The 24,326-nt window shown below is 51.2% G+C and overlaps 2 protein-coding genes across 3 annotated transcripts in view; both read left to right on the top strand.

Annotated features, from left to right (window-relative positions):
- Positions 1 to 2,984, top strand: part of LOC104336545 (arylacetamide deacetylase) — a 40,400-nt gene extending 37,416 nt beyond the window's left edge. For both annotated transcript variants that reach the window (XM_075418458.1, XM_009942388.2), the window contains exon 5: positions 1,112 to 2,984. In XM_075418458.1, coding sequence (XP_075274573.1) covers positions 1,112 to 1,720 — 609 coding nt within the window. In that variant the 3' untranslated portion in view covers positions 1,721 to 2,984. The remainder of the gene's footprint in view (positions 1 to 1,111) is intronic.
- Positions 2,985 to 14,614: 11,630 nt separating this feature from the next.
- On the top strand, positions 14,615 to 20,579 carry SUCNR1 (succinate receptor 1). Its single transcript, XM_075418457.1, has 2 exons — positions 14,615 to 14,698; positions 16,756 to 20,579. The coding sequence occupies exons 1-2, from the start codon at positions 14,669 to 14,671 to the stop codon at positions 17,698 to 17,700; spliced, it is 975 nt and encodes a 324-aa protein (XP_075274572.1). The 5' UTR covers positions 14,615 to 14,668; the 3' UTR covers positions 17,701 to 20,579.
- The last annotated feature ends 3,747 nt before the right edge of the window (positions 20,580 to 24,326 follow it).

Below are 24,326 nucleotides of genomic sequence, written 5' to 3'. Positions count from 1 at the left end.
CTGCTTTGCTAGCTCAGGATTTTTTTTTTTGTCATTTCATGAACACTTACAGAAGACTAACAAAAACCTCCGCTCCAAGTGAGCGCGCCTCCCAGAGCCTCTCGTGGTCGATGTGCACGAGGTGTCGTGCCGCGTGAGGGCTCCGAGCTTCCAGGCGTGCAGACGGGCTCCAGCCACTTCATGGCATCAGAGCAGCTGGGATGCTGCGATGTCCTCCAAACCTTTGTACCCTGCAGTAGGGCATGCATCGCACTCTGCTTAAGCGCGTTTTGACTGTGCTAGGGATGTTGTTTGAAAGGGGTATTTGAGCAATTTGACTCATATATGTAAATAGCAGCAAAAAAAAACCCCAAACCTGAATGTTCCCATGTCGTTTGATCACAGGCAGTTCAGTGCCCTTTGCACTTCTGGCTCGGCTTTATTAAGTAAAGTCAGTGCAATGTTGTGGCTCTCTTGAGAGGTTCTTTGGATTGTAATGAATCTCACTTGGAAAGGCTGTGAATTTGCCATGGACACTGAAGGCAGAAGATGAGGGAGAAGGCAGAAATTTATTAGTGAAGAGGGGAAAAAGGATGACGTATAAGAAATGTCAGTATTCAATTCATCGCATTTTATTTTTCACATGTCTAAAATGCAGAGAATCATAGTTTGAGTTCTGATGCCTACCAGTTAAAAAAGCCAGCAGATAGATAAGCTCTAAATTGTGTGTGAAATGATTAAAGGAGCCTCAGAAACCTACGATTTTTAACCTATAGGAACAGAAATTTTCTATGGTCATAAAAAAAGGCTTTGTTACTACTTAGGAAAGCATAAATGCCTCGGAAAGTCTCAATGCTTCAAAAAGAATGTTTCTCAAATATTGTCCTTCAACATGAGATGCAAAATGAAATTACATTTGATGTTGGAGAATTTTTAGTACAACATGCTGGTTTAGGCAACCTGCCTATAAATTTAGAACATCTTTAAATTGACCTATCCTGGTTTTATTGATAATCTCATTGTGCTTAGGTTGTAACGCGTATGTTAGTTCCTTATGTTTAATGTCTTCCATCAGTGTGAGAGAACCAATGCTTTTCCACTGACTTTCTGTAATTGTTTCTATTTTCTACAGCTGTTACAGGACTCTGAAGTCAAAACTAAACTCAAAGCGCAGGCTTTGCTTTACCCTGCTCTTCAAACCCTTGACCTGAATTTGCCGGCTTACCAAGATAATGAAAACAAGCCCCTCTTATCCAAGTCGCTTATGGTCAGGTTCTGGAGTGAATATTTCACCTCTGATCCATCTCTCAGGGAAGCAATGGCCTCCAACACTCACATCCCAGTTGAATCAAGCCACTTATTTCAGTTTGTGAACTGGAGCAACTGGCTGCCTGAAGAGCTGAAGAAAGACCACGTTTACACCAGTCCTGTCTATGGAAGCTCCGAGCTCGTGGGGAAGTACCCGGGGCTTCTGGATCGGAGGGCAGCCCCGCTGCTGGCGAGTGATGCCCAGCTACACGGGCTGCCCCTCTCCTATGTCCTCACCTGCGAGCACGATGTCTTACGGGACGACGGTGTCATGTATGCCAGGCGCATGCGGGCAGTGGGCGTTCCCGTCACGCACGTTCACGCCAAGGACGCCTTCCACGGGGCGATGATGTTTGTCTCGGGTGCAGCCGAGCTGGCGGTAGGGCACCGGCTGCTGAACGGATACATTGAGTGGCTAAATGAGAACCTGTGAGGTGGACGTGTTGCTCTCATATGCCTGGCTGGTGTTTGCCGGGTGCGACCGAGGAGCGTGGGAGAATAGGAGCTATGTGACTCTTGGGCGTGATTGCCGTCTTCGTCGTGTTGCCCTGCAGCCTCTGGACTGCAGTGTTGCTCATCTTCCCTTGCAGGAAAATTGGTGTGATTCTAACCCAAGTGTGCTTTCAGTGCTGTCATCTGAGCTCAGAACCCCATAAACGGCTGGGACTGTGCCCTGGGATTTCTCTCCTGGCCAAGGCCAGAGGGGCTGGTGTGCCTGACCTTGCCCGAGCCCCCAGCTGGCACCGCGTAGGGGACGTGGCATCGTGTTGGTTGCTTCTTGTCTATTCCTATTGCACAATGTCTTCCTGTCTCAGGCTTGTGCAAACAACTGGGCCAGGTGACAGCTTGTGTGCGGAAGCTGCTGGGTGGCTGCTGGTGCCTGGTCCCCTTCGTCACACTCCCTTGTGCTAGGGGACACGGTCATGCCGGCCAGGCCCCGCAGCTGCATCAGGTGATGGGTGGTGCAGAACCTGGCTTCACGCAGCATGAGGCAGCCCCTGAGAGCCGCCTGTCGCAGGCAGCGGCCGGGCTGGTGCTGCTGTCCCTCAGCAGCACAGCTCGAGGGGAGCGCTCGAAAACCAAGGGGGATGGCTGTAACGCTGCAGATGTTTGGGGTTTCGGGTTTTGTTTATTTTAGAAAAGCATCGGTCTTGCTCCATAACCACTTTCTTTAAACCCTGTACTAGAGGGGAATAGCGTAACAAAACAGCACTGGATATTCGTCAGATAAAGGAAGTCTGTGAATGTCCTCGCCTTACAATAGCACTGCGGTATGTTTTATGGTCTGCTTATCAAGTTGTGGATTATGTGTTCTAACTATCCTTAAAACTAACAGTTTTTAGATGTGAATTTTTAAAAACAAAATTGGCTCAGTAGCTTTATAGGCTTGAAAAAGAAACATAGCTCAGCTGTCAGTCTTGAGCAAATATCCTCTATATGAGCGTTTTATCTATTAAATATAAGCCCTAGAAGTTTTGAATGATGCACATGCTGGTTGGCTATTGGTTTTAAACTGATCACAACACACCACAAGCATGTACTTCTAGCACCCTGCTTTTTTCTTTTTGCATAAAATACCCTGAATCTTCAGTAATTCTGGCTTTTTCCTGCATGTGTGCACAGCCTGTTTAGATGGAATGTATATGGAATGATTGCTGCGTTTTTCTCCTTTATGTTGAATATAAAAATTAAACTTGTGTTCGATTCCAATGCAACATAATTTTTGTCACTCAAGTATCCCATTTATTGGAAAGGAATAACAAGCTGGCCTTGGTGCACGTGGCAGCTATTGCAAACAACAGGGCCAGACCCAGGGAGACGTCATTTCACCTCTGCTGTTGGCGTTAAGGCGAGTCCTTAGTCACGCTTGGCTGCGGTGGTTGAGGAGAGAAACAAAATGGTGGAGTAGGTGCCTTTTATCAGAAGGGTGCTGAAGGTTGCGCCTGGGGTGGTGACCAGCGGGGAGCTGCGCCTGGCTGCAGGGAGGGCTGGGCTGAGCCTCCTGCTTGCCCCCGGAGACGCAGTCGGAAAATGGGGTTTGGTGATGGGACACAGGAGCGTTCTGCGTCTCTGCTCCTGAATCCGTCCCTGGAACGGCGAGGCCCTGGCTGCCAGCATGCTGGGCGTGAAACGTACTGTAGGACTAAGCAGCCTCATGCAGACCACAGGCACTGCCGTGCAATGGGGCTGTGTCTGCACATCCTCGGGATGCGTGCACCCCAGTGCAAGCTCCTGGCATCGTTGGGAAGAGATTTCTCACGGTGCTACCCAGAACGCTGGGCTCCCGTCTGCTGCCAGCAGGCATCTGGACTGGAGTTTTAACTCTTTTAGAATTACCAGCAGGTTAGTATTCCTGGGGAAGTAGAGGTTTGGGGTTTTTCCTCAGTAATGCCTTCGGTCAGACTTTTTATACAGAAATACGTCTGTGTCCAGAAGAATATTCCCCAGGCTGGGTAATTCTAATGCTGTACAAACTAGTGGGATGAACCGAGCTGGCCTTTAGTCGCTAGAAGTGATCCTTTCCGAGTCTTAGGGGCTGCTTTATTCTTTCTTCCATATGAATGGCAGAAAAGGACTTGCTGAAGAGAGCATTTGGAGGGGACGGGTGTTTCGTTTGTGTTGGAGGGGGATGTGCACAAAGCTGGGGTGTAAAGCAGGCATTCCTCAGGGGATTACGCTGCTGTCAGTGATGCTGCCTTGGAGCGTTCTCCTTCCCTGCAGGCGCTGGGACACCGCTGGTAAAGCGGCATGAGTCTGGCTGGAGTGCTGAGGAAAGGTCAGTGACGAGGACCGGCAGGACAAGGGGAGGGTGCTTGCTCCAGAAGACTGAAAAGCTGCGTGTGTGCTGGCCAGGGCAGCCCGGGCATCCTGACGGCACCGTGGGAACTGGCACCGGACCAGCTTGGCCTTCCTTTGGGGTGCTGGAGGTGCCGGGCAGCACCCAGCTCTGCCGGGAGGAACCTGGGCACCCTCCTCACCCCGCTGCCACCCATGCTGGGGAGGGCTCTGGGTGCGGGTCCCGGTGTTCCCGCTGGTTCCTCAGACAGAAACTCGCGGGAGGCCTGGGGAAGGGCTCGGCAGGGAGGCAGGCTTACTGATGGGGTGTCTGTGGAGGGAAGGAGACCGTGCCTTGAGGGTCAATGCTTAAATCGGTGGAGAATCTGACCCAGTGGACGTTGAGGAGATAGAACAGCGAAGGTGTTGGCAATGAGAGGAACAGAGCTGAAAGACACCTCTAGAAATTATCTTTCTCACCTTTAGGAAAGTTTTATACCTGTAAGGTAGCAGAAAAATTTATGTTCTAAGCAATAATGTTAATGGTATCACCAACCTCCCTCTGCATGTTCATGTAGGGCTCTGCTTGGAAAGAGAAGGAAATGCCTTTTACCCACTAGCGCCTAAATATGGATTGCTGATTGACTGGACTGTGTATGCTTTTGATTAGGTTCCTAAAATAGGCTTTCTGAGTCGGAAATGCTTGGCAAGGCATGAAGTGAGACAGCGAAAATTGCAGCATCATCGTCTCTGGCAGGAGAGGCTGAAGAGGCAGTAAGCAACTCGCGTATCCGGAGCAGAAAATGGTAGAACCCCCCCCCAAGGGAAGGCATTGCTCCGTCTCCTGGTAGAGGGTGAGATGAAATTCGGTGTTTGGCAGTCAAAGCCAAAGCACAGCCCTGCTGGGGCTTTGCGGAGGAGCCAGCTCCTGTCGCAGAGACCAAACCCTCTGAGGGTGCCCAGGCAGGCGGGGGGCTGATCCTGGACTCCCCAGTTCCCCTATTGTCTGTGTAAAACACGGTACAGGGGTGGGTGTGGGCAGAGAAAATGAAATTAATTCACGTGGGCAAGTGAGTGGAGGAGGAAAGTAAGCACACCCACCAGTTAGGGTTTCCTTATTAGCAGTTTGAGGCGTTCACTTTTTGCTGAAGTGCAATACTGTTTTAAAAAAAAAAACCAAACACACTCCCCAAAAGACACAACTTGGTGAATAGCTTTTGTGTTCTAGTACTTTTGGAACTGTTGATTAAGTTGTTACCTGTTGGCAAATTCAGTTTAAGGTCCGATCCCGTTGGTGCTGCTCAGCATATCCCTTATTTTCAGTAACCGCTGCATAGCAGCAGTTTCAAAGGCGCCCTTCAAATGTCAGCCTGGTTAAAGCTGTTTTATTCTGGCCTGGTTCTTCAGGCCGAGGTTGGCCGGGAGCCCCGGCAGAGCACAGCGCACCCCAAACCGGCGTTGCCAGCGAGCAGAGCCCGGCGCTGCTGGTGTGGCTTCTCTGACAGCAGGCACGCTGCGCCGGACCCCCGATTGCTTCGGCAACGGTGAAAACTGCTGCAGAGACCCTGGAGTTCAGCTATTCCTTGTTGGTAAGCCAAGCCGCCAGGAAGACAATGCCATTACAGCTATCAGCCCGCGCGACGGAGAGATTTGCTGAGTCTCTGACCCTAAAGCCTGAGGCAACAGCAGTTGCCTGAATGAATGAAATATTTAAAAGCTGGTAAATGAGAAGCTGGTATCATCAGCTGCACGGGAAATTTTAAAGCAGCTTCTGTAATGTTAAAATATTAGCTGATTTGTTGGCCTTCTCTTCAGAGAAAAACCAGAATAGCTTTCTATATCCCAGATATTGAAGAGTTAATATTTGCTAACATTAAAGTGCATCATATTGAAGAGGAGGGGGGGGAAAAATGGGGAAAAAAAGAGGGTATTTTTAGTAGTGGAACTATGTTTATTTCTCGCGCTTACAAATAATCATGGTGGTATTCAGACTTCTACTGATGAGTACCATGACCTTGGATTTAACTTCTGTACTGGGCTTATTCACCAGGCCTCAGCTGCCATTCGTATTTTATTAAAAAAAAAAAAATACATCTATAAGAGCACGATATGTATTTTATGTATATTGCTCTGCATAAATCCAACAAAATTTTACGTAATGTACATGTTCTACTTTAAAGAAACACCGAAGCTCTCCGCACGCCTGCAGCTGTGGGGAAGGAGACTTGGACAGCATCAACGTGGAGGGTGCGGGGTGGCAAAGCCTGAGCTGGGTCTCTTGGACCTCCCTCCCGCCTGGCCGCACGGCTGGACTGGGCTTCTGCCAGCAGCGGTGGGAGGAGGAGGAGGAAGGCTCCAGGGTGAAGTTTCCATGCAGCAGCCATGAGCAGTGAAGGCTTTTTCCTCCTCCTCTCCCTGGGAGGTGGAGGCTGAAAAAAAGGCTTTATAGCTTTGGGGGAGCATAAGAAATCTGTGCGTTAGACTTCTTGAAACGTGCATTATTAATGGAGATCTATTTCTCCCAGGAAAAAAAGATTAATTAAATAGTTGAAGCAGTTTCATGTCCTTCTGCATTTTCAGGCCCTGCATGCAATTAGTACAATTCCAAATAACAGATGGCAAAGCGCTCAGGGGAGCGATTGCATACGAGATGTGTATTATGGAGACACTTTATGCCAACAACACCCTACGTACAGCCGTTGCATGGCAGGCTGGCTCAGATGCCGCTGACATAAAGGCAGAACCGTGGGCAGAAGACGCACCGGTGGCAGTGGGTTCGTCTGGGGTCTGTCCGCTCCTGGGATGCGCTGCTTGCACACAGCAGTTCATCAGTGCCAGGTCGCTCGCCCACCGACTCCTGGCTTGCAGGAACAGCTGCAAAAGCTCTGTGCAGCGCAGTCCCCCTGGGGCTTTGGCGGATTCTTCGGCTATTGCATACACGGTGCTGTGGAGACGAGTCACAAAGTTTGGCCAGATGCCGCCTTGCCGGGGCAGCGACAGTGTTCGGGCACGGCCGTGGCTCACGGCCAGGCGATGCACCCTGGCGAGCGCAGTGCTGGGAGCTGCCCGCGGCAGGGCAGGCTGCCGCTCCTGCTATAGCATCAGGTTTATTTAACATTGAACATTCAACACCTTCAGCTAGCTTATTTGTTTTTCTTTAGCAAGATGTTAATGCTGCTGGAGGCTGGGCATTTAATGACAACCAATGTGCCTGACTCCAGGTGCATTCCTTCTTTAAAGCCCGCAGGATGCTAAAGAACCCAATGAATTTCACAGCACGGTGTTAATTTACAGCTGGAGCCTGCCCTTGTTTCCTAGTCTAACCCCCAGCTTTTGCAAACTGGCTTCCAATCCTCTGGGAGCTGGAGGATTAAATCTGAGAGGCACCCAGATACCCCAGACATCTACCCCGACAGCGCAGAGGAGTTGTGCGCTCACTGGGGGCTGTTTGCGGTTTGGATGGACGGGGGCTGCGTCGGGCTGCTCCTCCGCGGAAGGATTTGTACTGACGATGTTCCTTGGAAGACCGCTTGGCCGTAACGACCAGGCGTGTTATTGGGGTGCCCTGGGAGCAGTGGGTTCCAGGCCTGGGATGAATTTCCCTCCTGCTCATTCGCTGTGGACACGTACCCCGGATCAGCAAACCGTGGCCGAGGTCACCTCGTGCTGCTCCCGGTGCCATGCTGGGGGCACGTTCGCTGCTGCGCCAGCTCCCTGTGGGATGCTGCTGTTCCCTGTGGGCATGCCAGCACCACCGCCCCTGCTCGCTGGGCTCTTACCGCAGCTCCAGGATGCCCGTGCTTCCCCCCTACCGCTCTGGCGTGCCCCCACACCAAAACTGTCTCTTCTGGACCCAAATCTTTCTGGAAGTCTGACAGACTTGTCTAAGAAGATCTAAATGGAAGTGCCCGAGTGGTACTGACTTTGTGATGTTTTGAGGAGCTCTAAACTTCCGTCTTGGAGGAGTCTGTAGAGGAGGAGTCAGAAGGGAAAAACTCCATCAAGAAAATGCTTTCCTCTCTGCTCACCATCCTCTGAGCTGGTATTTGATTATTTTTTTGTCATCATAGGTAGAAGAAGACTTGGCCTTTAACCATCGTTACACTGTATGAGATCTGCACGAGTGAAGCTGCGGCTGGGCTCTGGCTGCCAGCCTGCCTGCTGAGCTCCAGTGCCAGCCCGGCTCCCTCCCACCCTGCCCACGGCTGCCGATTCCAGAGAAGGAGAATCTGAAATTACGGCTGCAGAGCAGAGTCGAGGTGAGTGTCCAGCCCGGCCCCCGTGGCAGTGTCACCGAAAATCCGGGAATAAAACCTCGTAACACCAATGTAGTGTTAAAAGGCAGGCATTCTTTATTGTGATGTCGGATGCACGGGGGATAATTCCGCCAAACGTGCATACCCCATACCCTTTCCGTGCAGTTTATATAGACCAAAATATACATATTCATCTGATTACATAAGCCCTTTCTTTCATAGTCAAATCAGTCCATTTTCATACACTCCTCCCACCCGCACTTGCGCAGTGCCTCCTAGTGGTGGTCGTCGGGGGTCCTAAGATGAAGGCTTATCCTCTTCATCACAGTTTCTGCGCAAACTCAGTCCTCTTCTGGCTCTTGTCCCTGCGGCACGGGTCGTCTTGACCAGTTCTAGGCACCTGCTAGTTTTAATTAAGACTAACGTCTTTGGGGAGAGATGTATGACTTTTTGCTTCAATTAATTCACACAATAGATAGGTACCACAAATACACCTGCAATCATTTGGTAACGCTATTTCTATTAAAAATCCCCCTTCACCATTATTGTTTAACATTAATGATTACCTAGGGACTAAACCCTCTGTTCCCAGACCTAATGTCCAGATGGGCAGGGCTGTACAAGGGACATAGCAGCATTGTTCGTGCTTTATGATTAACTAATTCCATCACTGTGGTTACAGCAGCACCCTCAGCGACTTGCTGCCGGCCGCAGCCAAGCGGCAGGGACTGCACCGTGGCGTGCTGGGCACTCGCACCCCGGCTCTCGTGTTGGGGCTCTGCAGGAACGGGCTGGGGGGTGGAACTGGTGCCCGTGGTGGTTTCCAGGGCTCACCCAGGCAAACCCATGGAGTAAACGGATTTCTTCACGAGCCTACGGTGTGGGAGGGACCTCATCAAAGGCTGTTCTGCCACGACTAGGTCCCCTTCATCCAGGGCTTCGAGCATTGCACCTCGGCACAACCTACCAGGTCTCCTCGAAAAACAACGGGGTTTGTCATATGGTTGTAGAAAAGATGTGGTGATTTAAGGTCAGTTAATTTATGAGGTTTTTTTACAAATTGCTACTGATATAAAGCAGTGCTCTGAAATGGTGGGTTAATGTAATGTGTTACCTTCTCTCGTGCTTTACCTGGCTGTTTAAGAAGTCCTCTTTCAGTAGCTCATTTACTGTGAACTTTCTGTACATTTGTATTAAACTTTTTCACAGCACTTTGCTTGCCATAAACTCTATCACCAGTCGTGTTTGACTGACTTGTGATGGGCTCTTTACAATTATCTGTGCCCATTCCACTCCATTTTGGATTTCTCATGGCATGTATCATGATACTGATGCAGAAATGAAGCAGCTGCTGCTCACAGTTTCCGTACCGCTCTGTATGGGTTGGTAGCCGTCTCCCCACTGGAAGCACATGCGGAGATCATCACCCTGCTGCAGCTCAAGCCAAGTTACTGCTGATCGTAGTTAAAAAAAAAAAAAAAAAAAAAAAACAAACAAACAAAAAACCAACAACAAAAAAACCCCAACAAACCTGAAATCCCTCTGGTAGCTGGGGCTAAAGATAGGTGCAGCTGAAAGACTTATTTTGAGCATCGTGGAAACAGCTCTGTTCCTCTAGCTGATTTCTCACATTTCGGTGGGTTTAGCTGTCTGGATGTGACGGTTTTACAGCAAGACTTTGCGCAGGTGGCAGCTTCTCCTCCTGCCTCCGCTACGCTCCTGACTTCATCCTGCCGTTGCCGTGATAGCAGTGAGCAATGGAGCTCCCAGCTCTTGTGGCACCAGGCAGCTGCTCTGTGGGCAGCATCAGCGTGGCCCACAGTGCTGCTGAACCCCGGAGCGGCTCCAACATTTGCCTCTGGTCTGGCTGATAGTCTTAAAATTTTAATTTCACTGCGCTGGTAAAATTCAGAAACCTCTCTTTTGTATAATTCACCACGGCGAAGTAATGCTGCCTACACACTTGTCTTTAACTTCCAAAATTTCAGTGACTGAAAGCTGATGTGTTTAGCAGTTTATTTTCTTTAGCTTTTTTCCCAGCTTATCGTAGTTTTCCTGCAGCCATCTACGTCTGACCCGTAGCTTCATTCTCTTTTTACTCATGCTTTGAAAATGAGAAATAGAAAACCTGGCTTAAATTTGAGAACTCTAACTGTACTTCAGTTATATTCACTAAACTTGTAATTTCTAGGAGTTTTCATTTCCGACAAGCACATTTGGCATGAACAATGTAGCTGTTTCTAAACGGTTAAAAGTATCTGCCCTGCACAGACATCTTAAATTGGGCTGGGCTTCTCCAAACTGCCACCCGACGGGCAGTGGTGAGGCACATGTTCCCAGATAAACGCTAATAATAATTTAATTTCCTTTCCGGGTTTCCGCAGTGCTTGCTGATGTGCAGAAGTTTGTGCTGTGCTCTGTGTTTGTGCCAGATGTTGTTTATTCGAAAACCAAACCCAAACCCTGTGCCTTTGGCTGCTGCGCTGGCGCAGAGCACGGCCGGAGATGCTGTCCTGGCCCCGGGGTGGGTTTGCTCTTGCAGGCAGAGGGACCGGCTGGGCGCTGGCTGGGGACCCAGCACCGTCCCCGGCTGCCTCAGCCGTTGCAAACCTCCTTGCTGATCCTGTGACCTGTATGAGCTAAATCCAAAGGACGATGCGGAAGCGGCGCAGCCAGCCTCCAGCGCCCTTTGCCAGAAACGGCTGTTGCACTGGCATCTGCTCTCCTGGTTCCCATTGCTCTGTCTTAACGAATGCGGCAGGGAACGGCCCTTCTCACGCCTGTCCGGCAGCTGCGACATCCCGTTCGGTCTCTCTCGCAGCCCCAGCTCTTCAGCCCTGCGATCTTCTTCGCCCCAGCGATGCTCTGGCTGCGGCGGCAGCACCGGGTCCTGTGCCCGGTGGGGCAGGGACTTGCCACGAGTCCCAAAACCACCCAGCTCTTCTTTCCTTTGTTTTTTGTTTTTTTTTTTTTTTAAATCTTATAGCAGCAATTCACAGAGCTCTTTCAGAGCTCAGTCTTTTGCTGGCAATCCTCTTTCTTCCGTCACTTTTCCAGAATGTGCTGCTTGTCTGGAGCATCAGATCATTTCTCTTCCGGGCACTGGCCTGCCGGGCAACTGGGTACGTGGGGAGGAGAAAAGAAGTGAACTTTACCTTCTCCGTTTTTCGTATTTCTGTCTGAAAAGGAAGGAAATTGCTTTCAAAAGCAATTTTCGTTAGCGATGTGGTGGCTGTGTTTGCAGGCAACCTCGAGGCTTTACTCTGAAATGCTCTCCACGCAGTGACCCCTGGAGAAGACGCGGTCCCAGGCTGGTCGGGGTGAGACCACGGGCTGCTACCTGCGCAGTCACGAGTGGGGAGACCCTGACCCTGAGCAGTCCGCCCGAGAGCTGCCGATGGCCGCCCCAGCGCTGCTCTGCCTGCGGCTCTTCCTCAGCCCCAGAAAACGTCCCTTTCTCCTGGGCATGACCTCCTCCAGCAAAGGGACCGTCCAGGCCGGGGCATGGCACAGTGTTGCTGTCGCCTGGGCTCCTGCAGCTCCTGGGCTGCTGGAGAGAGCCCGGCCCCCAGGTACGCGAGCTGTGCAAAGGGCTGACCCAGCAGGGCACGGCTTTTTCAGCTGCCCTTGAAGCATCAAACCGGGCTGCAGCTTGTTTGTCCCCTGCGAGAGATGGAGCAGCGGGTCGGTGCCGTAACGCAGCGTGGCTGGGAGCCACTCATCCAGGCACTGCGTGTGTGTTCCAGCCACTGCGCGAGTGGCGTGGTTTTGCTGGGGTCGGATGAAGCAATTGGGTGTCAGTATATGTGCGCACATTGTGTGTCCGTGGCCATCTGCTCAGGGTGCAGCAGTGGCTGCTTCGGCACCAGCGATGCTGAACAAGCTGCTGTTAACGGGTGGGTAAAGTGGGTTTGGCTTGTTTACTAACAGGGCGATTAATAAGTCCCCCAAATGCTGGGATTTTATTTTTCCTGCAAAGTAGGTCTAGAGACTGTGAGCACAGCCCCCAGCCTGCATACAGAGAGCTACAGAAAAAGCCTTTCACTACTTCTTACACAGGCCAGGAAAGAAAGACCCCTCCTCTTGTCCTCAGTCACTAGTGTATATTGACAGGTCACGCAGCAGCAGCATTTTGCCTTGAAGCCTCGCTTAGGGCGTGTTTGTGCACAGCAATAGAAGTTAAATAGAAGCGTATGGAAGCTCATCTTGCATGGCGCAGAATGTTCTGAAGATCTCCCCCGTTGCAGACCTGCCCCATGGCAGTGGGAATCCCAGACGGGGAGCGCCTTGCGTGTGCCAGCAGTGCAGCCGCCCCGTCACGCTCAGCCCAGAACGCTGCTGGGAGAGCTCTCCTGCTGGGGTTTCTGCAGGAGAACTGCCGCAGCCTGGGAGGGTGGTTGGTCACTGAAGCGGGCTCCTCAGGGAAGTAGTCACAGCACCAAGCCTGTCAGAGCTCAAGGAGCGTCTGGACAATGCTCTTAGTCATACGGTTTAGTTTTAGGTAGTCCTGTGAGGAGCAGGGAGTTGGACTCGATGATCCTTATGGGTCCCTTCCAACTTGAAATACTCTGTGACTCTATGTGGAAAAGGTCTTACAAGGCGAACTGATGAAGAAGGATGTGCAGAAAAAGTGGAGGACATTGCTGTACAGAATGGAACAGGTGGTCCAGAGAGGTTGTGGAGTCGTCTTCTCTGGAGATCTTCAAAACTCGCCTGGACGAGGTCTTGTGCAACCTGCTCTAGGTGACCTGGCCTTGGCAGGGGGGTTGGACCAGATGATCCCTAGAGGTCCCTTCCAACCCCTGCCATTCTGTGATTCTGTGAAAATAGAGGGTAAACTTTGGCCACCCTCTGATCTTGCAGATTTTTATCAGTATTACATAGTAAATAGCCTCGCCTTCTCACACAGCAATGGGTGCTTCCAGCCAGGACAGCCAGGCTGAGCATGTCCTGCCTCAAGAGGCTGGAGCATCGTCTCTCACAGAGGGCCCTGGGGCGTCTGAACAGTGGAAGGCAGTGGTCCACGGGTGAAAACGCAGCCAAAACCACAGGTAAAAATGCCACTGTCTCGTTTGAAACCAAGTAACAATTTCTGTGCTGATAGACTGGTTCAGGTGCATTGGTTGCAGTGGAGCAGAGTCATTTTGCATTAGCAGCATTTATTCTCAAAGCTAAAACCAGGATAATATTGCATAGCAATGATGAATAAACCAACAAGTTTTTAGGTGCTAAAATGTGTTACTATATGAAAACTAAGTGCTCTACTTTAGCGCTCTGCTTTAACGTAATTAAAATGTGTTGTTTTAATTGGCTTGCGAACTACAGAACGTTGCTGAGCTGCTGCATGTGTCGTGCTGGTGTCTGAGCTACGAGGATGGTGAGGGGACTGGAGCATCTCTCCTACGAGGAGAGTCTGAGGGAGCTGGGCTTGTTCAGCCTGGAGGAGAGAAGGCTGAGAGGGGACCTTAGAAATGCCTCTAAATATCTGCAGGGTGGGGGTCAGGAGGACGGGGCCAGACTCTTTCCAGCGGTGCCCAGTGACAGGACAAGGGGCAACGGGCACGAACTGAAGCAGAGGAAGCTCCAGCTGAAGATGAGGAGGAACTTCTTCCCTCTGAGGGTGACGGAGCCTTGGCCCAGGCTGCCCAGGGAGGCTGTGGAGTCTCCTTCTCTGGAGATATTCCAGCCCCGCCTGGACGTGGTGTTGTGCAGCCTGCTGTGGGTGACCCTGCTTGGGCAGGGGGTTGGGCTGGGTGACCCACAGAGGGCCCTGCCAACCCCTAACGTTCTGTGATTCTGTGGCAGGAGAGATGGTTCCGTGGCTGAAGACAACGGGGTGAAGCCAGGATGCCAGCCACCAGCTGTGCCCTCCTGACGCCCTCTCGAAGCGTGGGATGCAGAGCCGTGCCCTCTCCCTCCTCACGCCGCCGGGACGTGGTGCCGGGCTCTCTGTCGCAATGGTTGCTGAGCCTGCGTGAAGTACGGGCTCTGCACAGCGCCAGCCAGTAGCCGGGGACCTGCGGTGGGACCCGCGCGTCGCCCGAGCAGGAGCATGCCAGTGAAGCCCCTTCCCGGAGCCCCACATTGGGCAGGAGCTCCGGGCAGGGCGCGGAGCAGGGCTGCAGCCCTCCCAACTGGTTTCTGAACGCGAAGGGGAAGTGTTGGTTGGCGGTTCTCCTCGGGTTGGCGGGCGTTGCATCCCTCCCCACCCCGCGCCCTGCTCAGCCAAACAGATCGCTGCCTCGCCTCATTAATGGTCAAATCGCATGCAAAGCAGGGCAGACGGCGAGCAGCATCGTGCGGCACCCAGGGATCCCCGGCTCTCGCCAAGGGATGCTCCAGCAGCGCAGATGCAGCGGCAGCACCCAGTCCCGGCCATGGTAAGGTGTCCCGGTGCTGCGACCCTGCGCTCCTCGGGAGGTTCCTGCTCTGCCTCCGATGAGACCCTTCCTGAGCCAACCTTGTCGTTGCTTAACCCGACTGCTTGCTGGAAAACTGATTAATCAGTCTGTCTCTTAACAGTTACCTAAATCCACATCTCTGTTAGTAGCGATGTTTTAATTAGTGTTTGTATTTAAAGTGCTAACGATAGTGCAGTGTTTTCTAGAATCAAAATCTCCTGAAGTGCTGGGTCCTCCTCTGGAGCCTGACCAGCCGGGGCTGGGCTAGGTGCTGTCGTGATCTCAGTCTGACCAGAGCCAGCATTCACAGCCAGATCAGTTTTTTTCCCTGCAGTGTGCAGCGTAGGTGTGGATATTTACTGGACGTAACTTCACGAAGTTTCGTATATGCTGTGCTTTATTCTGCCTCATGATCTACCTTTCAAACAAAATAGTGCTTTGAGTGTAGAGAACAGGACAGAAATTCCAGATGCTAGAACAACTTTGAAAATACTGACAGTAATTACGCGATGTGTGGGGACCGTCTTCAGCAGGCTTTGTGGCAGTCACGTTGCTGCTCTTAGAGCTAAGACCTAGCTTGGTTTCAGCTTTAATCTCTGTCCCATTTTTCTACCACTTTGTTTTCCCCTGCTTTCTAATTGCTTTGTGAATATTTTAACCAAAGGCTTTGGCGAGAAGCTTGCTTTATGCTGCTGTTGCCCTGCGGGTGGGCGTGTGTGCGTTTGCCTCCGGAGGGAGCAGAGTGAGCACTTGAGAGCCCACTCTTTCTTCCCCTGTGGCACGAAAGCATTTTTTTAACCAACCTTTAGAAAGGAAGCAAAACTTGTCCTCAGGCAAACTCACGCTTGTTGCAGCTTCCTAGAAAGCTTTGCTCTTGGAAGAATGCTGGTTGTGCTACCTACTCCAAGCCGAAAGCAGGAGCTCTTTGGAGCCAAAGAGAAAATGAAATCGCAGCGCGGGAGGGTGGCAGCGGTGCCGGCAGCTCTCTGGGCTGCCAACGGCCACAGCGGGCAGCGAAAGGCTTCCCCGGCTCTGGCTGGCCCGTGGGGCTGGGCTCGGGGTGCGGCGGCGTGCGTGGTGTGCGGGCTGCTCGGTGAGGAGCCGTGGGTCAATCTGTTGCACGCCGGGTTCTCACCTGCTAGGAAGCTAAGAACAAAAGTGACTTCAGGCTTGTGAACTGGGCTTCGAGGGCGTTTTATCCTCGTCCTGACTGTGCTGTCCCCTGGACTGCAGTCACTGCCATATGAACTAGGACTCAGTCCTAACTGAACCCTCCCTTCTCGAGGGCTTTTTGTAGGAAACAGAAGAGACCAGTAGAGCCCCAGGAGCAGGAATGTCCCGTGCCTGCAGGGATGGCTGGGAAGCCCTCAGGCACACCCGCCATGATGCACAGGCTATGTGCTTCGTCCTCACCACACCTTCCAGGCAATTCTGGTACTGAGCTACCAGCAAACCCATGCAAAGTGCACGACGAATGGTTCAATTAATCTAACAAACACGTCCTCTCCTGACTTCTTGAATTCTGACTGACGCTGTCAGAGCACGGCCGTGTTGCTGCTGCTGAGTTCATCCTTCGTCAGTCTTGACAGTGGACTTCTGCTTCAGTGATGAGTGAGGAGACCACGGGACCGGAGTTGGGAAACAGGGAGGCAGATGACTTCCAGCAAGGGCCGTGACACAGCGGTGACAGGCGCGTTTCGGTTTCCCAGCCTCTGGTGCTGCTGTGGCTTTGGCCAGGCAGCAGCTGGCACGTTATGGCAGATGCCTTCAAGTGATGCTCTTTTTTCAGGCTCCTCACACAGGTGGTTGCTCATGCAAGTTTTCATCTTGCTCAGTAACTCTGGTCAATAGTTGAAAGTAGAAATCTTGTGTGCAGAAGGGATATTCTTTGCATTCAAGTCTCTACCTACCACATCAGCTGCGAGGCAATAGCATGCTGTATTCACCTACTACGGGAACAATATGAAAATAGCCATGCAATAACCTTTGACTAATTTTTGGTGTGTGGTTTTTTTTTTTCCCTCTTGACCTTCCAGGCTATGGACGAGACAGGTGGCTGTTTTCAGACTAACGAAGTCCTGGAAAAGTATTATCTTTCTACCATGTACAGCCTTGAGTTCATTTTAGGCTTCACTGGAAACATCATTGTTGTGTTCGGCTACATTTTCTGCCTGAAAAACTGGAAAAGCGGCAACATCTACCTGTTCAACTTATCATTATCAGATTTATTATTTCTGTGTACTCTGCCAGTACTCGTGAACAATTACTCCAGAGATCAGTGGACAAAGCAGAGCATCTTGTGCCACAGCAACAGATTCCTGTTACACGCAAACCTGTACAGCAGCATCCTTTTCCTCACCGTGATCAGCATTGACCGGTACATGCTCATGAAATATCCTTTCAGAGACCATTTTCTACAGACGAGGAAAGCGGCCCTTATCGTGTCTGTTGCCGTGTGGGTCGGGGTGATACTGGAACTGCTGCCGTTGATATTCTTCCTGGAGACTGGAATGCCTGCCAATAATTGTCTTGATTACGCAAGCTCTGGAGACCCCAGGAAAAGCCTCATCTATAGCATGTTTCTGACTGTCTTTAGTTTCCTTATCCCTCTCGTGATCATGTGCAGCTTCGGTGTGAAAATGGTTCTTTTTCTCAAAAACAGGAGTGAGCAACTCAGTTCCCTCCTGACACTTGAAAAACCTCTTACTTTAGTTGTCCTCACAGTGGTTATCTTCTCGCTGCTCTTTACTCCCTACCACATCATGCGCAACGTCCGACTTGCTACCCGAATACCAGCCTTGAACATACCCAACTGCACGCAGGAGATCATCAACACCATCTACATCATCACGAGACCCATTGCGTTTTTAAATAGTGCCATTAATCCTGTTTTCTATTTCTTAATGGGTGACCACTTCAGAGAGATGTTGATGGCAAAAATAAGGCAGCTCTTCAGCAGGTTGACAGCCACCTGCAAATGAACAAAGAAGGAGACCTCTTGTAGCAGGGAGGGGGGGAAGGAAACTCTCTTGGGGAGAGCAGTCCCCAGTGCATAGTGCCTTTTTTAGATAACTTTTTGTGCTGTAGAATGTGTGTGAGCTGATTGTGTTCCTTGAAGTGCACTTGTTACCCTCTGGTGCAGGAGACCTCCTTCTGCTGATCTGACTCCAGCAAACCAGACTTGATGCTCAGTCACAACAGTACAGCGGGAAACCATGCTCTCATAGCAGGAGATGCTACGGCCTGTTGGTGCTGTAAATAAAAGATCATCATGGTAGTTCTTGGAGGGAGAATGTGCTGCTCTCTAACAGCTTCTTTCTGAGCCAGAACTTGATGCTGGGCTGGACTTAGGCTTGGATCAAATGTGCCGGGGCACCAATCCACATGGTCAACGCAGTCTGGGGGTCAAGGCTGAGTCATCTTTGTGGAAGTGTTTGCAAACTCTGCATCTCCTGGGAGGTTTACCTTTCAGAATAAACAACTGGGACAATTTACATTTACAGCTGGTTTGATAAGGGTTTGCATCTCGGATGTGCCAAAGAAGGAGGGTATGCAGACGGCTGGGTAGAAGGCTCTGCTGGCGCTGCCAGCAGCGAGGCAGGGGCTAGGCTGCTGTTTTGGTTTGCGAGGAGTGCAGAAAGCTGTCACGTTTGGCTGCTGGTCTTACAGGCGTTTTGTGGAAGCACTGAGACAGCGAAGGTATCTCCGTGTGTGTGTGTGCAGGCAGGTTCTTTCATGATTTGATATTAAAGCTGGATTCAGCTCGCGGAAGTGAAAATAAGAAAAACTATTGATTTAGTTCTTCACTGAAATTTGCCTTCGTGCATCACTGGGACAGCTATGCAGGCTCATATTGGCGTTTTCGCAGTCACTTTTCAAAGCATAGATTTATTTAACTTCAATGTAATTATTTATTAGTGCAAGCAGAATGTATAGTCTGAGATGTAATTTGGGCCTCACAGTTAGAACTTCATTAACAGTTCCGATAATGGAACAGGCGCTAACGAGGGGCCAGGTCTCTGCCCAGCATCCCTGCAGAATCCTTACAGCAGCAGAACATGCTCTCCAATTGACTGACCCGACTTCACTATAACGGGTGAAGAGGCCGACGCAGTAATATGCTGGTACGAGCTTGGGCTCGGGAAGGACCTGCTGCGACCCCTGGGATGTGGGCAGGGAGCGGGCAGCCCCCTCCTCTGCCTGCGTCCCACTGGGCGATGGAGGAGCCCCCAGCGAAGGACAAGGCGAGGGCTGCCTGGGGACATGGAGAAGGGACTGCCCATGGTGTCTTGTCAGAGATGGCCTCAGGACTGCTTTCTGATGCGTTGTTTATCTGCTTTAGGCTTAAATGTTTTGCTGCTGCCTGCCTGCCTGACAATAAACTGCGCATCCTGCTTTGAAACAGAAAAAGCAGCCTCTGTTGTGTTGAGTGCTCAGGTTTATATGCTGTTCTCCTTAATCACAGAATCATTAAGGTTGGAAGAGACCTCTAATATCATCAAGCCCAGCTGTCACCCCAACACCCCTGTGCCTGCTAAACCATGTCCCCAGGTGCCACATCTACACGTTTTTTGAGCCTCTCCAGGGATGGTGGCCCCACCGCTGCCCTGGGCAGCCTGGTCCCATTCTTTATGACTCTTTCAGTAAAGAAATTGTTCCTAATATCCAGTTTGAACCTCCCCTGACACAGCTTGAGGCCGTTAATGTCCATGAAGCCACCCTACCTGCCTTTCTCCTCTGAACGGTAAGCCCCTGAAAGTCTGTGAGCAGGAGGAGTCATTTGGTGCAGTCTGAGGGCTAAAGCAAGTGCTTTCTGCCGCGAGTCTCTCGCGCAAATACCTGCGCCAGCGTTCCTCTGGGGTGGCTGGTGGCTGCAGCATGGGGGTGCTAAGCCCCGACTGCATGGCACCCACAGGGATCCCCCCGAGCGGGTGCTGCAGGAAGGGTGCACTGCCGCATCGCGCGAGTGCCTCCAGCACCGCTCCCCCGAGAGGTTTGCCCTGGGAGGGTGAGCTGCCCTCATTATATTGTTAAAAATCACACGCTCTGAGCTGGAGACCCCGGCCCGAGCAAAGACCATTACTCACGGAGCGTGCCCAGTGAGTTTTGGGAACACTACGTCTTTAAACGCAGACAAGACATGTAAGGACGGAGGAGAGAAGAGAGTGATGAAGTCGAACTGTAAAAGCACTGATAACTGTTGCTCGAAATGTTTACCGCGTGTTAGCCAAAGTGCTGCTGCCTGTGCTTGTGCTTGATCTGTGGGAAAACTACCGCGCACCCAGGCTGAAAACCCTGAAATCAAGCTCCTTGGTGTGCACCCACCGCCGGAGGACCCCGACCATCAGCAGAGACCGTCACTGGATCCACGGGGGTGGTATCTTTTCTCTTACTTTTTCCTTTTGTTTTCCTCTTTTTCTATCTCTGATTTCCTAGGCTCAAAAGGGTAATGTAAGTTTGTCAATCTGCTATATTTTGTAGCTAATTGTAAGTTTTGCTAAATCTCACCCCACTGCATTAAAAGTAACGTCATTTATGGAATTGCAAAGTTACCATCTTTTGTCATCTCGCTGAATTCCAAGCAAAGCTTTGCTGTTAGTCGAGCCTTTTGGGTCGTTGTTGTGACTCCTGGGTCCTGCGCGGAGAACTGGAAAAGCTCACCTCCCCGTACCCGCCGAGCGGGATGGGACACCGGGACACCCAGCCGGGGACAGGGAACGGAGCCGGGCTGCGCTGGCGGGGAGAGGGCTGTCCGGGGGCTGCTAACCGAAGCTTTGACTGGAGAGAAATGTGAGTAAATCCGTATTTTCTTCCCTCTGCTTTGTAACAAGTCTTTACACATAGGACATTAAATCATCTGTTGGTGGTGGAAAAAAGTTCTATTGTCTGTTATGGCAGCAGGGCTGGGACAGATAAGGCTGTGCTTGAGTTTCCATTGGAGATACCTCCTGCTTGTGAAGGACCATTGTACATGGCACCAGGAGGCAATAACTCAGCTGGCTGTGATACTGCATGTGCTCAGCCCAATACAAATGAAGCCAAGAGCAGAATTTTCAAAGGCAAGTCGAATATTCCTTTTTTAAAGTTGGAGTCTAACGCGTTAGAGAGGAATTTTCTTCCAGGGAAAGCACCACACAGCAATTAATGTGAAGCTGAAACACCTTTAGCAGACTCACCTTTGCCTTTTGAAGTGGATCGAACAGGACTTTTCAAGAAACACCTATTTGCCAAAACTGTAGCTGTTTGGGGCTTTCTGTCCTCAGTTTAGTGGCTGCTTTTTCTTGTGAACGGGCTTATGCGGGACACAAGAGGAGCTGGTGGGTTTTGGTTGTTTAAATATGTACATAATCCCATAGCAGAAGCGGAAAGGCCGCACACACTCTGCCTGGACGTGCTGTTTGTATTTAACTTTTTTCCTGCGCTGGAGATTTGTGGTTGTCAGCTCCTGCGTCCGACGGCGTGTCTGCTTCCCATCCTGGGCGTGAGGGAGAAGGCGAACAGAGAGCTGATGCATCTTCGACACAAACCCCCTCTCTGTTCAGCCTGGCTTCTTTTGCGTGCCTCACGTAGGAGTCTGCCAAAGCAGATGCGACGCCGATCGCTCCATGACGTAACTCATTGCACCTCCGGGTCGCCTGCTCACCTAGCTAAGCCGTTCATGAGATTCAGGTAAGAAAGCAGAAAATATTGCTAATCCTGGAATACCTGCGGTTTAATCTGCAACCCGTGCGGCGTTCCCGGGTTTGCGCAGACGGCTCCTTGGCAAGAGGCTCGCCGTGGTTCCCGGTGCCCCCAGCCGCACCCGTCGGAGGCAGTGCCCGTCGCGGGCGGTTTGCCACGTGCCCTTCCTTCTTGGTAGCAGCATTCCTCCTCTGCTGATTGCCGGTCCCTTCGCAGGGCGCGGAAACGTCTTTCTTCACCTTTTGACACCAGCGGGCAGTTTCGTGACACCGGCCATCCCTTCTTTCCTCCGCGTGACGGCCCTGCGAGCTGGGCGGTGAGACGGCAGCAACCCCCTGTTGCGCAAGCTGCCCGTTCAGCACCCGCATGGGGAAGCGGGGGAAGGGGCTGCCCCGCTCGGGCCCCGTATTGAGGACAGGGCAGGAAGGAAGGAGGAGGCAGAAGAGCCCTCCACCTGGCAGCCGCCTTCCAGGAAACCGCTTGTGCAACCCTCGGCTCGCGTGGTGCTGCCAGCAGCTGTGGGTGCAGGCGGGCAGGTGAACACGGGCAGCTTCCCTGGGAGTGTCCGCACCGGTAATTTGAGAACATCTGTTTAATTAGGCCTGTACGAACCTGAAATGGCGAGCCTCAGCCTATGTTTAATGATATTAGAGAACACATCTCTGTCCCGTTATAGAGCGCGGGCGACGGTGAGGCTGTTGGGGGAGCACGGCTGACCCTGCCTGGCGCTCGCCCCAGCCCGTTCCTGCTCGTGGCTGGGCACGGGATGCTCCGAGGCAGGCACAGCGAGGCACGGGGACATGGTCCTGTCACCACATTATCAAAGCAAGGTCTGGTTTTCCCATCAGCACACATCAGCAGCAATTCTGTTACTGCCAGGCACGTGATTCTGGGCTCTTTGTATAAATCGGGAAGAAACTTATGGATTTGCTTTGGGGTTTTTTAGCGCAGCAAACAGTCTTGCAGAAGCTCAAGTCGCTTTGAGGCGCGGAAGGTCTGGGTTAAGCTGTTCTCCTCAAGGCTGGGTTTGCTGGAAGAGGAGGCACTGCTGGCCCCACTACATCCAGGCGTCACTGCCCTGGTCTGGCCGGGTCCGGCCCCGCTGTCCCGCCCAGGGTGGGATGCAGCCAGTCTGAGCGCAGTGGCAGGACGCTGGGTGCCACTGCCCTCTCCCCACCAGAGACGCATCTGCACGGCACGTGGCATCCCATCTCCGCATGATCGATGGCTAGGAGAGGATTTTTCTTCATAAAAAACGCATAGTGACAGTTCTTCTGGATTAGTATGTTCAGTAATTTGTTTTGCTGTATCCATTGAGGTGAGTAGCGTTATCTGCTGGTTAAGCGCCCTGAGTCACTGCGGATACCTCCCTGTGTACACACCGGTGTCACGTTTACCCACGCAGCTATTCCCGTTGGCTTGGTACGCAGCAAGCAAACATCCTCTTTAAATACACACTCTTCTATCTATCCGTCATAAAAAAGGTGCAAAGTTAGGAACTAATGACCGTGCATCTGAGAGCCCAGCACTACTTAACAGAACTCCCACACGTTGTATCAACTGTTTTTTATGATAGTGATGCTATTATTTTTGTGGTATGTGTACTGATCGTATCATGGCACATGAATTTTTAAAAGATAGAGGCTACCTATTTAGAAAGTTGGTTACTAATTCATTTAGCCAAAATTCTGAAGGACTGCAATAGCTCTAACTTCAGCAGGAACAGGCTGGCAGCTGTTAAGCTGTTTTTTGTAGAAACTCAGCTACAAGAAGAGTACTAAAAAATCACATCAGCACTTTCCCATGAAGCGGTAGCGTCCGGCTGCTGACAGGGATGCGGGGGCGAGCGCTGCTGCTCCAGTGCAGGGTCCGAGGGCTGTGGGGAGAGTGGGGCCAGGCTCAGCTGGCCACAGGCTCCGTGCCCCGCACTTCCCCTCCAGACCCGGGTCCTGCAGCCCAACCCCAAACCTGCTTTTGGTTCCCACAAAAGAGCGGGATTTGGAGCAGCAGAGCAAGAAAATAGAAAAATTTGCCTGCCCTGACTATGTAAATGACACCCTGGGTGCTGGCTTCCCTCCTGCAGAGGAGGACGAGCCCTGGAGCTGGCACCTTCCTCAGCCCCGCTCAGCATCTTCCTGGGGTCTGTGTGCAGGGCTGCTGTGCCAAGGCGGGCTGGGCTCTCCCCCTGGCACCGGTGACCCCGCGCCCGGCCGAAAGGCAGCGTCCTCGGCTGTGACGGGATCAGCAGGAGGTGATATTCGCCTTTACAAGCAGCGTGCTGAAAGCTCAGAAACTGTTTTGAGACCCGGGATTATAAATCCCAGTACTTTTGAAAACTGTCTTTTGCAGCCCTAACTATCATATACAGATCTAGGCAGTACGTGAAAATAACATCATCTGAGATTTCTTATGGCAGGTATTATTTCCCATTCCCCATATTTTTGCCAAAATTTCACACTGGTGACTGTTGGTTTGTGTCTTGTATTGTCATTTTCCATGTTTCTTTATTGAGAGTGTCTTTGCTGCAGGTGCTGTACCCCAGCAGTTGGACTTGTTGGCCACTTAAGATACAGGAAAAGAAACTTGGAATTTGTTACCATTTATTCTAGGACCAGCTGTCACTTAACCCCAGGAAATTTTTTCTATTTTATAATATAAAAGTGCGTAATATCATAGGATCATAGGATAACTGCGGTTGGAAGGGACCACAGGAGATCAGCTGATCCCACCTCCTGCTCAAGGCAGACAGCTGTGAGGTCAGACCAGTATACCCACAGTAACTGTGAATGGCAAGCCTGATTTCTCTCTGTGTGAAGAATTAGATATGTAACAGATAGAGAGATATATAACCAAAATAAAAATCCATGTTATATACATAATTTTTAGAACCATCCTGTTCAGAATGGAAGAATACAATGAATTATTA

Source organism: Opisthocomus hoazin, chromosome 4 (assembly GCF_030867145.1).
Source record: "Opisthocomus hoazin isolate bOpiHoa1 chromosome 4, bOpiHoa1.hap1, whole genome shotgun sequence".
Lineage (NCBI taxonomy): Eukaryota > Metazoa > Chordata > Aves > Opisthocomiformes > Opisthocomidae > Opisthocomus > Opisthocomus hoazin.
The sequence above is the reverse complement of the archived record's forward strand: the minus strand, read 5'-3'. Positions and strand labels throughout refer to the sequence as shown.